We start from the raw sequence: 13,810 nt of genomic DNA, 5'->3' as shown, positions 1-13,810 counted from the left end.
GAATCACGCATTCTACAGTTAAGTATCTTATTAAAATACTAGTTATCCTTATACTACAGTACAGAAGACATTCTTCTTCCACTGAAACTCCAGAAATTACATCGACTTCAACACGATGACTCTACCCAAAGAAGCTGTTCACTGCTCATTTGTTTGTGAAAGCATAAGCATAGTAGTAAGTCAAGCAAGATAGTTGTTCTGCACCAAAAACAATGGGCCAAAAGCCTCTATCTCTGACATATCAGAAAACATTATTCCAGCTGAAGTACAAGTAATTAATAGTCATGTAAGCTTTTTCTCTGATATGGATTCAGAGCTCAGCCTTATTTTCTTTTTTGGGAAGTGCCAGGTACCTATTTCAGGGGCTGTTCCAAAGTCCACTGAAGTCAATCATTGAAGAAAAGCATAACTGAATTTTCATGTATAAACTCTGGATACTTTAAACAAAAAAAATAAGAAATAAGTTTTTATAACTTATTAAAATAAAAGCAGTGAAAATGATCAATAACACTACAAACTAAAGTACAATCATTAGCAATAAGAGTGTATTATGCTTGAAAACAAGGGTAGGGGCTATTGATTATAAGAGAATCTAATCATTAAATGTTTTTCCTACAGTGCATTGTTTACTTCAAAGAATATCTAAAATCAAATTTTATGGCTCTACACTGTGTCCAAACTTGAGAGGTGAGAGACACAAACATGCTTTAAACATTCCAAGAATTTAAGGGGTTCATCATTTACCAACAGAATGGCTCAAGTAAGTGCCAGATCCAAAGCCCTTCAACGTCAATACAATATAAGCCTTTGAATCGGCTTCAGTGGACTTTGAATCAGTCATAGCAGGCACCATCTACATGAGTTTACTGAGTTTACTGTGCAGTAGACTAATTAGATGCACAATAAACACTGTACATCTACACATGCGCCCCTGTTAGGCTGGAATAAACTAATTTAACTTGTATTTACCAGTACTATACTGTTTCAAAGTAAAAAAACTCCACAGCAGCACATGTGCGGGCACTGCCGCAGCTGGCTGGGGCCTGCTCCACACTGAAGCACCCTTCTGCCCGTCAGCCCCTCCACAGCACGTTGAGCCGGGGTGAGGCGAAGCAGCCCAGGCTGGCAAACTGAACCCTGGAGGCCCCTGCCAGCTGGTGCTGCTCTTACCTGGCTCAATGTGCTGCAATCCTAAACTCGCATGTAATCATGTGCTCAGGAGCAATAAACTCTTGTGTGATAAGCACTGGAGTTTATTGCATGGCATTAATATCCACATATAGATGTGTCCATTGAGTAGAAAAATAAAGCTGCAATAAATTATAGAAAAAAAGTAAGACCATGATCCTATTAACCACAGCCATTTTAGCAAAAACAATACTCAGTATATATCATGAAACTGCTCTTCTTTGTAATTTAGACTCTGGTTGAGCTCACGCTACTTGAGAACAACAGCATTCCAAGCCTGTCTTAGAATGTCTTATATCTACTACATTTTAGTAAACTATAAAGGTATGACAAAGTGGCAGTTTTTTTCTTCTAGAAGCTACCCATAAAAAGCTTATTGTTCCATCTGTGCTCATCTTCCCTTCTCTAACTGAATTCTCAGGTTGTGGATAAACTATTGAACCCATAAGGACAGAAACATTGTTTTTCTATAAAAGCTTTCTAAATACTTCTTTGTGCTGACTCTGCGCTTTGGAGGACAAATTTAATTAGTGCAGTTCCTTTATTTTTTGCACTAGGCTGGAGTACTAGCTGTACATTAAATACTGAAGATTCTAGCAGAAGCTATTATACTCTATTCTCTGTTCTTAAACCTTGCATAAACATATCTCCCCCATGTCATCTGCATAGTATAATAATGTAAACCCTTTGATGAAGATATATTATATTACTGCTGTGTGATTTTTAGCTTAAGATACTTGTAGGATACTCAGTCACAAATTGGTCTCCAGGAAAATTTGACCCTGGATGTGTATTATACCCTAATTGCTTTTTAAAATATGGACATGAAATTTAGACATAAATGGAGCAGTATACAAATATATTCTATAATTTTTACAAATACATTGCAAACTCATTTTCTACTTCTGAATGGTACATAATAAATGACTGATTATAACAGAAGTGTATTACAGTAAGTTTACCCATCTTATGTACTTTATGTCTGGAATCAGTAAAGAGCTAGCCTTTTAGTGCTCAGATGTCAGTACCAATGCATATTGCTGGAATTTGTATCAAGAACAGTGATGCTATAGTTCTTGTGTACTGAAAAATCCCACTGAAATCATTTCACGCTGGGTGAGCAAGTAATGCAAGGTCAAGCCAAAGGGCAGCCCTGGGTTTCCAGATGCTGTGATCTAATTAATTTGAATTTCCCATCCCTACCATTCTCAAATAGAATTACTATGGAAAAGAACAACACATACCTGTGGTTTTTCTATGGTAGTGGTGTGCTGAAGACATTTTTAAAAAATGAGACAAGAATGTAGAACAAGATTCCACATGTTAGCCAATGTCTTCATAAGTTGCATTACACCTTGGAATATCTATGAAAATAATACATAACCCTGACCCTGCCACTCCCAGCCACCAAAATTATTCCTATTAATTTTTTCTGAGTACTTTCTAATGTGCATAAACATAGTGGAATTGGGTCTATGCTAGGTTAATAAACATTGTATATAACTGCATGTGTAGCATTGAAGCCGAAGAGAAGAAACCCTATTAGGCCATCCACTTAGCTTTCTGCCAATCAGTGACTGTTCTATAGAATATATTTGCTAATAATTTGTCACATCTAAATATCTCAGAAGTAATGCTGAAGGAAAAGCCTGATTGTCTGACTGTCACAAGCTAACTTCAGATACAGTGGCTATATATCAATAAAAGTGACCATTATTATTGTTCCATTGATTTATAACACCAGTGATTCATCTAATGAAGAACTGCTACTTATACTATATATTTCCAAAATTGTTTCATTTGGAAAAAAACAGATCCAGCCTCCTTACTTAAGAAGCTAGTTCCTCATATTGTTCAACATTCTGCATCACGTTGGGAAGCAAAAACACCAACTATGTAGCTGTCAGGCCTGTTATAAAATGCAACAATTTCTGAGAGAGGAAAATGCTGATTAACCTTTAACACATGAAAACAGTGAAAAACTTGAGAGGCAAAAAAGAAGGAATGATAATACAGTCCTAACAATCCTACAATGCAGTTCTAAGCTGGAGTCAGAAGGGACAATTCCCCAAAGGCAATCAAGACTTCACCTGCCCAACAGAAGGCAGTTCAAGATAGTCAAAGATACTGGAGAGGACCTTGCAAGAGACTGTCCAGCCTTTGTCAATCTCTCCCATTGTCATCACTGAAATTTCAATACTACTAAAAAGCTCGAAAGAAGACAATGTGGTTTAAAATATGTTCCTACAAGGCTCTCAACTCCTCCCACAAATTGCTGAGCACCCTTGTTCCCCATGAAATGACAAGCTACACTAACAAAACATGTGTTTGTACTTGTACAGACATTACTGCAAACAGTGATGTTCCCCTTTTTCTTTACTGTTGGGTATGCATTATTTTTTGACTGTCCTGGTTTAACTTGAAACAGATCACCTGCAGTAATACACTTCGCATCTTGTGTGGTAATGTTTTCAGATGCAAGTGACAAAATTCATAATGCTCATGTTAGAAATATATTTTTAAACCTTAAATAAATGGCAGAGGTTTCAAATGTCCTATAAATTGCTACTTTACATAAAGATACCATTCCCATAGGCTTAAGTGTAAGTTACTGATACTACTTCTGAGCTTTAATTTCTATTTATAGGCTTATATGTAAGAAACATGCAACCATATTTCTCTTGTGTTTTCTTTTGTGCAAACCAGGAAAAATAATACTTTAAACTAAATGGGAAACAAGTTCATTGTTATTTGAAAGTTACCTCGAGGCCTTAATTTTGTGCTTGACAAAATATTTCTACCTTTAAGCTAACCACTCCATGAATAAAATCCAGAGGCAGAAAAAATAACACAATTAAAATGTTGAAACAATATTATTATTTTGTTAAAAATTCCCAACAGCATAAAGCAAACCAAACCGCCACCTACACTGAAAAAAGACCTGAAGGCTATTTCTCCATCTGCAAATCACTTTTTCCCTTACAATAACGCAGTTTGGCTTTCTACTGTGACCCTGAAAAAAGAGTTAAGTTGGGACGGTATTAAAATAAGATATGACTAGAATTAAAAGTGAAATGCATTTGTGGCTTTCAGATTTGACATGCAGAAATAAAAATTAGTTACATCTCTTCATTCCACTAAACATTTTTAGAAGCAGGTTTTCAGCGCCTGCAGTGCTGCTCAGCTTATTTTGTGAGGGGGAAAAAGTAAAACTAGAGAGGTTCTGCAAACACAAGAGCTGCCATCTCTGGGCTCACATTTCCCATTTAATCCATAAATGCAGCAGTGCCTGGACACTTCTGTGCTAAAGTTATAGCCAGGGAAGTGTCATCTCTGTTACAATTAAAATTTAATCACTTGCAAAATGCAGCAGCTGAGGAATGACACCACAAACACTCTGCCTTGCACAGCCACTTCATGCAGCTTATTGAATCTGCCCAGAAGCTTGAGGTTTTGTCCAGGAAAAAACACAACCTGAGAAAACATTTAAGAGGCTTTAAAACTGGTCTTCCCAGCTCACTTGAGAGTTGGCTTTTTCAGGTCTATTGAAATGTAGGCAGCCTTAATCCCACGAAGGCTTTTGGGGGGAGGTGGTGGTCTTTTTGTCCAGGGTAATTTAAGTGAAGGTTTTCTGGGCTGGTTTTGGGGGGGGGTTTAAATCCTTGCAGCAACAAAAAAAGCCGAGCTATGTTTGCAGTGCCTACCGTTTAAGTGCTCCCCCTCACACAAGAAGCTGGCAGCCCCTGTAAAGCAGACGCTCAGGCAGGCAGGGCAGGAGCACCTGGGGCTGCGGCGGCTGCTGGGGGTTTGTTTCCCTTTCCCCGCGGGTCCTTCCAACGGTTAGCGCCTTGAAATATTAATGCCCCCCCTCTCCCCAGCCTCCGCCAGCACAGAAACCGAGATGCTTTCTCTGCTGCTTAACTGTCCTAACGGCCAGCTTCACAGCTTAGGGAAGGGGGCTCCTTCCAAGGGGCACTAATTAATCTTGAAACGGGAAGTCCTGCCGGGCTAGGGCTTGTCGGGGACGTTGCCGAGGCTCGGGCAGGCCGGGCACGTCGCTGCGCTCGGGCCCGGCTCTGGACCCGTTGGCACGACCCCCTCCCCCCCCTCTGCCCTTGGCAGCGCCGACGGTTCAGCAAGTTCAGCTTTTCCTCTCCCTCCCCGCTCCGGCTTGGCTGCCCTTAAAGAAAATCCTCCCCTAACAACGTGCCAATGTTACAGTCCTCCACAAAGGCAACTTCTATGAGGGGGGGCTGGGAGCTTGGCTCGGCCTTCCCGGAGACAGGGAGCTTTGTGGCCGCGTAGGAAGCGAGGGAGAGAGAGGACATTTTCTGCATCAAAGATGCAGGGGCCTGGTGGGCAGCAGCGTGTGTCCGTCCCCCCCCGGGAGCTGGCTCTGCTCTGCTCAGCCCTCGGCAGCTTCGCCGTGCGCCCCCACCTCCCCGCCCTCCTCCCAAGGGCCGCGGCGTGGTGCCCGCGCTCCCGCCTCGGCCCCGAGCCAGCCCGGGGGGAGCCGGCGCGGCTCCCGCACTCCGGAGCCTGGCCCGACGGAGGACTGGGGGCCCGGCCTGCGCCTCCCCTCGGGGCTCATCCAAGGGAGGAAGCGTGTGGTTGCGATGCCGACGAGGAAAGAAGGAAAAAACAGGAGCTAATGACTTGGCTCCCAACCTGTCAGCGTCGCCCTGTGAGAGCTGCCAGAGCAACGGGTCTTCGCATCCCGGGCGTCCCTCGGAGCTCTGACCCCCCACCCTGCCCCGGCCGGGGACATGTCTTGGGGGACTGCAGTGCGTTTGGAGGCGATCAGCCCCCCTGTCAGCTGCGTGGGGTGCGAGCCAGGAGTTGAAGTACCAGGGAGAGGGGAGGGCTGGGGTGGCAATGGGACCCGGACGTCCCCAGCAGCAGCACCTACCTTCTTTGGGCGGCCGCTTGACTTCTCTGCTGAGGTTGCAGACCTGGGTGGTTTGCAGCTCCTGGGTCAGGCAGCCCTCGGTCTGCTCGTTAAGGGGCAGCACCACGTTATTGAGCAGCACCAGGGACTGGTCGTCTATTCCCCATTCTCCCAAATGCTGAGGACAGGTGCATTTTGTATACATGATCCCACAGGACTCGGTTCTCCCGTTCTCGGATTTCAAGCAGCTCTCCAGCCAAGTGCATAACACGTGGCAACCAAACTGGCTCGGGCTCACCTTGTTCAACACCAAAAACTCAAAGAAGGATTTTTGGTCGTCTTCCCTTTTGTGTAATCCTGGGAAATCGATGGGGTAAACTCGGCGAATCTGAATGAAATTCTTATCATATTGCAGAAATACAAAAGCATTCTTGGAATCGCAGAGCTGCATTATAGAGTGGTTATTTTTTAAAAGATCCTTTATTTTCTCATGGGAAAAATGATCGAACTGATAAGCCAAGAGGGAAAAGTTGGAGCAGCTGAAGTCTTTTTTGGAAAATTTCAGGTAAATGCTATATTTGGTCGGATCTGGATTTTCCAGCGTCCAAGTGCAGTTTGTAAAGTTTTTAGGAAACATCTCACTTACAGAATACGATCCATAAATGACCCCCTTCACCAGCGTGGAACACCAGAAGTCTTGGGCAGCATTAAATCCAAACATAACCAGTAGATAGGTGGAAAATATATAAATCAGCAAATTACGAACAGCCTTCATCCTATGTCATTTGGCCTGCAGGAAATGAAATGAAATTAAATGCAAGTAGAATCCTTCACGCATTGAAAACCAAACTCCTTCCAATAGTCCAGCCAGCTGTTTTCAAGATTCCAGTTAGAGCCCTTTTAAAAAAGAAGGGCAGGTAATTTTTATTTTATAACGCAAGGAAATTGTTTGATGCTGTGTGAACAGCGCCATCACGTGGCCATCACAACAGTCAAATTCCCTAAATTCAAATTTAAAAAATAACATTTATTAGATTATTAATAGGAATGCCCTCACTTATCTATCACGTATTCATCTTGGTAATCTGGAACTCTTCAATGTAAATAAAACCCAGGGGCTTTTATCCCATAAATTAAGAGAAGGGGTATTCATTTTTAAGTCAATACATGTATAAAGGTACTATATAGAGTGTGCACTATATATATGTTCATATATATAGCTGCATATATTTGCATATATAGTATGTGTGTGTGTGAATGTACACACAGATAATCTCTCTAGACCAGATCAGTAAAGCCGGTAACATCTGTTGTTACATATCATTGTTTCTATTAAATCTGAGAAGTAATTGTGATGAATTACAACCATAATTTTAAAAATGCACAAATTATTATTTGCTACAGATGGAACATTATCTCCCATATGTCTACATGCCTTTGCAATGGCCACCTGGTATACAGAGGTCTCTATAAAAAGCAAATCCTGGGAGGAAATAACTAAGATTAATATGTGTTAATAAAATCTTGAAACTGGTATCTGGGAAAGACATCTAGGTAGTTAAATGGAACTAGTGGTTGTCTGACACTGACACCGAGACCCAGCATTTTAGACAATCATTTCAGTGTGATAACCTCCGGGGATCTATCAAGTGGATCAGTATATTAGCATCGATAGCCAAGGACAGTATGGAGTGAGCCTTGCTACACAAGGATCTCTGTTGCTGGACTGAGTTTCTTAGCTGCCCTTTGATGATGACTATTTTGTTCAGTGGGGTTATCCGCTGGATTTTGCAGATGTGTGCCTGAGGGATGAAAGGCAGATGTCATTTTCTGTGCTAGCATCTCCAAATAAAGCTCTTCGTGCACCCCCTCCACAGTTACAGCCTCCACATGCTCTGCTCTAACAGGGGCCTAGGACAATAAAGTGAACCTTGGTTATATTTACCTCTGTAATGTTATCCAAAAAAATTAAACTTGAGAACGTTTTCAGATTTAAGAAGTTGCTAATCTCTTACAATTGAGTAGCTTTCCGCTGTTTACAAGTGGGAGCAGACAAAAGTGATGCCAAGTTAATCTACAAACTCTTTAGACTGCAGCCTCCTCCACGGTTGCTCTGGAAGCAGAAACAGACACAGACCCAGACACAGTTACTGAGTTTGAACGTGTGTCTTTGCCCGGCTTTTCATCCCCCCTCCAAATTGCAAGGCACCCTCTGTCTCCGGCTATTGCATAACCCTTAACACATCGGGGATTAAATTCCTTTACAGAGAATCGTGTATTTTCCAGATATAACCCTAACTCTAAATCTTGAGATGGGAAAAGGAGCACCAACTCCAACCTTTTTCATAGCTGCGGTTTAAAAACAACCCTCCTCCCCCCCCGCCCCCCAAAAAATCAAACAAAAAAACCCGAGCTGCCGACGGATCTACCCAAACCATTGGATTTTGCCTTTCCCGACCGCATCTCTTAGCAAAGAGCCGGGTCCTCCGCCTCGAAATCGGGTTGAGGGAACATTTAAAGACGAGAAAAATAGAAACTCAGAGGCAATTCTAGATACAATTTCCTCTTTGCTGGAGCACTTCTCAGGCAATGCAGCTCTACGCAGCGCTATTCAGGATGGTGGAGGCGTTGGAAGCCAGGGTGACAGTGAGTGTCTAAATTCGGATTCCACCCATGAAAAAGGATTCATGTTATAATCCGAAAAGCGAAGGGGAGGGGAAGCGGGGAGGGAAGGGGTTATTTGGTCATTTATTTTAAAATAAAAGCCCTCCTCTTCTTTCCCACCTTTGCTGGGTGGAAAAAAAAATAAAGACGTCTGCAGTGCCAGGCTGTTTTCTACGGGGGGAACCTAGTCAAATAGCCATCATTTCAGCTGCGCGTTGGTCCAAGCAAGACTACCGAGACAGAAAATGATTTTAACGCCCCCCCCCTCCCCCCAGTCTCTCTCTGTTTCTACAGATGCATGTATCGCGCCGGCAGCATTTCATTTAGCCTACAATACTGCTAAATACACTCGCTGCACAGATTAGGCACTCGGATTAAAAAAGATCTTTCTTTCCTGGGGAAGGGGGGGAAGAGCTGTCTGCAACTGCGGCCACCGAGGTTTAAGGTTGCCCGTTTGGGGAGAAATCTCTTTAGCTGAAAAGCAAACGGGCGTTTAGTTTGGATATTCCCCAAACTGATTTTCTAGGTGACACTGTAGTTTAGCCGAACATAGACGGCGCCATCACTCCACTTATTTTTCACACAACAGAAGATCCACTGACTTCCCTTATTTTAACTTCCTATTAACCTAAGATTCCACCCCCCCCGAAAATTACCCCAATCATGCACAAACCTCAGATTTTCTTGGTCTCGCTGGAAACGACTCCCGGGGAAGCAGCCCTGCCGCCACCCAGACTTCTCTTAACTTTTCAACTGCGGGCTCGGACCAGGCAGGCAGCGCTGAGCCGCGCAGAGCTGTCTGGAGCTTCAGCAACAGCCTGTCCTCCTCCGCCGCCGCCTCCTCCCCGCCAGCCCCGGCTCCAAGCTCTCCACTCACATCATCCCTGGAAACGGGAGAGGCAGAGATGCCCCCGGACACCCTTACCTTCCACTCCGAAAGCTGGCAGGCTCTTTCTCTAAACCACTAGCGCCACAGGCACGCGTCCCAACACCAGTGCTGGAGAGATGCCCCTTCTGTCGGCAGCACCGGTTCCCATTTTCCCCGGCTCAGGTTCAAAACCAAGATTGGAAAAAAAAGGCAAAAAACAAAACAAAACAAAAGAATAAAAAAAAGAATAATAAAGGCAGAGAGAAGCCCGCTTGCACGCCCGGAGCAGCGTCGCCTCTGGATCCGCTACATCCAAGCACACGGAGGGACAGGAAAAGCCCCAGCCCCGACCCCGCAGGAGGGTGGGTGGCGGAGGGGGCAAAACGGAACTGGCGGAAGGGCGAAGAAGACTGAATACACTTGAAACAAAGTCTGAACACGAGCAGGCGGCGGGCAGCGATGCCAGGCGAGCCGGGAGCCAGGAGCACAACTACTGCCCTAATGCAGATTGGTGGAGGGGGGCTGTTGGGTTGTTGTTGTTTGGTTTGGTTATTCTTTATCTGGATATACTTCTTCCTCTCCTCGTCCCCCTCAGGTGCCGATGGGTGGACAGCGACTGGGGCGGGGGGAGGGAGGGAAAGGGAAAAAAAAAAGAAAAAAGAAAAGAAATCCTTGGCTGATGATGTCGGCAAGCTGTTTGAATGCTGAGCGAGGAGGGAGGACAGGAAGGGAGATAGTGGAGCCGTGTGTGCGCGCGGTGGAGAGCGAGGGAGCGCGCGGGCGTGTGTGTGTGTGCGTGTGTGTGGGAGTGCGCTCCAGTGTGCGCCTGTGCGCGCGGCTCCCCCCTCTGCCTCCGCTGTGCGTGTGTGTGTGAGTGTGTAAGGGAGGGCGAGAGGGAGCCTCTCGGCTCCAGCGAGCGGGCCCGCGGTTGCGTTGCGCACGTCACGGCTACTGAAACCCAAGCACGTCCCCAAAACGTTATTTTTCTGCGTCTGGGAGGTTCTTCCAGCCTCAGTTCCCACCGCTGGGGCTGGCTGGGACCGAGTGGGGAGAAACTTGCAGCCTGGGAGACAGGCAGATCAAGGAGGGGCGAGGGATAAATCCAGCACTTGATCTCCTTCCTCTTGGGTTTTTTTCCTTTTCTTTTAAAGCACGCCCCCCAGCCCCCGCAGGCCCCCGGGGCTCTCAGATCCCCACCGCCATGCAGATGAAGGGATGTAGCGCTCCGAGGAAACACACAGCTCTCTGCTTTCAAAGGGCCGCCTGCCTCCGCCTGCGGCGATAGCGGTGCCCGCCGCCCGGCTGCAGTGAACACCGTGTGGACGTGCTTGGCCCTCCCCACCGCGGAGGCGCTCGGGGAAGCCGGCTCCCTCCCCGCCATCTCGGGGAAGGTGGCCTTGCTTCCCTGGCTGCTGCCCGGGGGCGGGGGCGGCACAGGCGCTGGAGCAGAGATGCAGGGAAAATGTCCTTAACAGCCTCATTTTAGCTCCCGTCTGCTGGCTCCGGCTGGAGCGCGCCAGGCTGGCAAGTGCTCCCAGCGCCAGCTCAGCGGAGGGCTGGGGGCTGGGGGCTGAAAGAAGGCGAGGGTCGAGAGAGGAGTCGTGTCGGAAGAAAGAAGGAGCCGCTGCTCTGGCGCAGCTAAATCAAGTTGAATATGCAGTTCCCCTCCTCGCTTCCCTTGGTCTCGCGCTCCCGGGGCTGCCCTCCGGCCAGAGCCCACTGGCGTGAGAGAAAGGGGCGCGACAGCGGATGCCGAAAACCGGGGGAAGGCATATTCCTGTCAGGCAGCGGCCCCCAGTTGCTTTACAGTACAGCTCACACATTTCTACCCAGCAAAGAGAACAAAGCCTCTCGCAAGCCTGTGTGGTCCAGTACACGCCATAATCACGCACACTTTGAAAGTTCATTTGAAATACGACTGCCAGGCTTTAGAGGTACTTTTTCTCCAGATGGAAATAAATAAATAAAAGTCTGGATGCCATCCAAGCCAATCATTTCTTAGAGCAAACAGTTGGCTTCCCCCTCCTGAAAGGCTTGAATTCAAATAATGCAGGAGTTTTATTATTACAATTACACGCTGCACAAATTCTGATCAGAGATATTACTGGTCACAAACCACTCTTGACCCAAGCAAATAGGAGCACATTTATTGCTCTTTGCTATATTTTTCCTAGGTACAAGTTGTAAACCACATCCATTTTAGCTTTTACAAACATGAATAGTTTATATCTCTTGTTAAAAAAAAGGGGGTGGGAAGGTTTGCATGATCTCCTCCCAACAGAACATAAGACAAGGGAAACCAAGCAACTGCAGATTCAGAACTAGCCACACTCCTTCACACTCTGTGACACTCCACATTATCTATGAGTGATGACCATCACTTTGTTTTGTTTAGCAATCCTTTAGGAATCATTTGGTTCACTGGCATGCTGACCCCGCCACACTACCCTAAAGGTTCTGTACAATGTTTAAAAACATCTTTTCTCATTCACATTAGATGTGGGACATGATGACCGGTCAAAGAAGAAAGCTTCTCTTAATGAACTCATTCACCCTGCACATGGAGTCCCATGACCCTCGCAATTTGTAGCTCGCTTGATTGTAAGTGAAATGAGGTGTATTTATAAAACATGATTTATAAGTATGCAGCGGATAAGCCACTGTCTCTAGCATCCCCCTAGATATCACAACCCTATAATTAACTTCCACAAAGAGGTCAGCTTTAGAAACCTCTCCGTGAATATTCAATAACAAACGATTGGTGAAGAGCGAGGTCAAGTGAAGATATAGCACAGAGGGAGACAAATCTATGAGGAGAGCTCTTCCCTGACTACTTCCCTACAACTCAAAGCAAGGGACGTCGGCAGATAAAACATGGAGATTAGCCAAAGACCCTGAAGACTGCAACGCTGAGAAGGCAGTGCATGCTGTTATGCAGATCACAGAATTCATTCTAGTCAGGCCTGGATGATCCAGTTTTTTTGGATGGTCCAAATTTTGCTACAGTGTGCTCCATCTTTTATAAATGCACAGTTATCAAGTACATACATGCTTGTGATTGTCTAATAAGAAAACTTCTGGAACAAAAGGGAACTTTCGGATATACATATATTTCAGACATCAGAAACTGTCCCATAGGGAACCTTGAAACTTAAAAATAGTGAGGATCCAGGTATGCCTGACAGTGAAGAAGTTCTCTTGAGGAAAACAAACATAGCTCACTTGCTGCCTCTACACATTAATCTATTAACTAATCATTAATGATTAATGTACATGAATAAACTCTGGAGCTGATTGCTCCAGGGCATTTTGCTCCCAGGTGTGCCATTTGAACGTGCATATTGCTCCAGAGTTTATTCATGCACAGCACATGAAGCCTGGCCAGAGCAGCCTGAGCTGGCAGGGGACCCAGGGGATCAACCTGCCAGCCCAGGATGCTCCAGCTGGGTTCCATGTACTGCAGAGCGGGTGGCTGAGACACAAGGGTGCTTCAGAGCAGGGGCTGCCTGCTGTCTTGCCCTACACTGAAGTACCCTGTGCCTCAGTCAGCTGGTGCTGTGTCTACATCTATGCTGCTGTACACAGAAGTTTCACGTGCCCTACCTAATACAGGCACACATATAAATGGTAAGACATTTCTATGATTTGCTGCACAGTTAATGAGTCAACTATACAGTAAACATCTTGTGTAGACCCGTCCACTGTATAATGATGTATGCAGATCTCTTACCTGATATAAAATAAGCAGATCTCTCATTATTAAGAGTTGCATCTTGGGAAAGTGCAATTTTGAAAGCTAGTTTACTAATTGTACTAACTGATAGAAGCAGAGCTGAGTGAAAGTCACTACTGGGCATTGCAGAATGAAAATACAGTATTCTAACTTCCCTGGATGTTTTTCACCGTACATCTGAAAAAGGAGATTCCATCCAGTTCCTGCCCACACTGTTTTATGTTTTTTCTTTTTTACAGGGTTGCTCTTAGAATTCCCATCTATACTCTAGATAGTTTATACTGTTTTGATGGCATGGGCAGATTTAGTATGGATTAGCACAGCTTAGTTACTATCTTGTTTCCAATATAGCCCTCAAAAGAGCCATATCCAAACCGTGGGTTCAACATTTTTTTCCCCCAAGTAGTGATGAGTAAGAGGAAGAAACTTCTATAACCAGACTTAAAACTTTATTTGGAGTAAATTTTCA

At 45.2% G+C, this 13,810-nt stretch overlaps 1 protein-coding gene across 4 annotated transcripts in view; it reads right to left on the bottom strand.

Annotated features, from left to right (window-relative positions):
- The window catches only part of ADGRB3 (adhesion G protein-coupled receptor B3), a 701,435-nt gene extending 690,986 nt beyond the window's left edge, over positions 1-10,449 (bottom strand). For 2 of the 4 annotated variants that reach the window (XM_019537603.1, XM_019537600.1), the window contains exons 1-2: positions 9,666-10,448; positions 6,098-6,866 (exon numbers count right to left, since the gene is read on the bottom strand). In XM_019537603.1, coding sequence (XP_019393148.1) covers positions 6,098-6,851 — 754 coding nt within the window. In that variant the 5' untranslated portion in view covers positions 6,852-6,866; positions 9,666-10,448. Of the gene's footprint in view, positions 1-6,097; positions 6,867-9,413 lie in introns of those variants that run through there. The other 2 variants (XM_019537601.1, XM_019537602.1) reach the window with 2 other exon arrangements.
- Positions 10,450-13,810: the final 3,361 nt, after the last annotated feature.

Source organism: Crocodylus porosus, unplaced genomic scaffold (genome assembly GCF_001723895.1).
Source record: "Crocodylus porosus isolate Cpor-Errol unplaced genomic scaffold, CroPor_comp1, whole genome shotgun sequence".
Classification (NCBI taxonomy): Eukaryota; Metazoa; Chordata; order Crocodylia; family Crocodylidae; genus Crocodylus; species Crocodylus porosus.
Note: the sequence above shows the minus strand (reverse complement) of the source record. Positions and strands in the feature narration are given on the sequence as shown.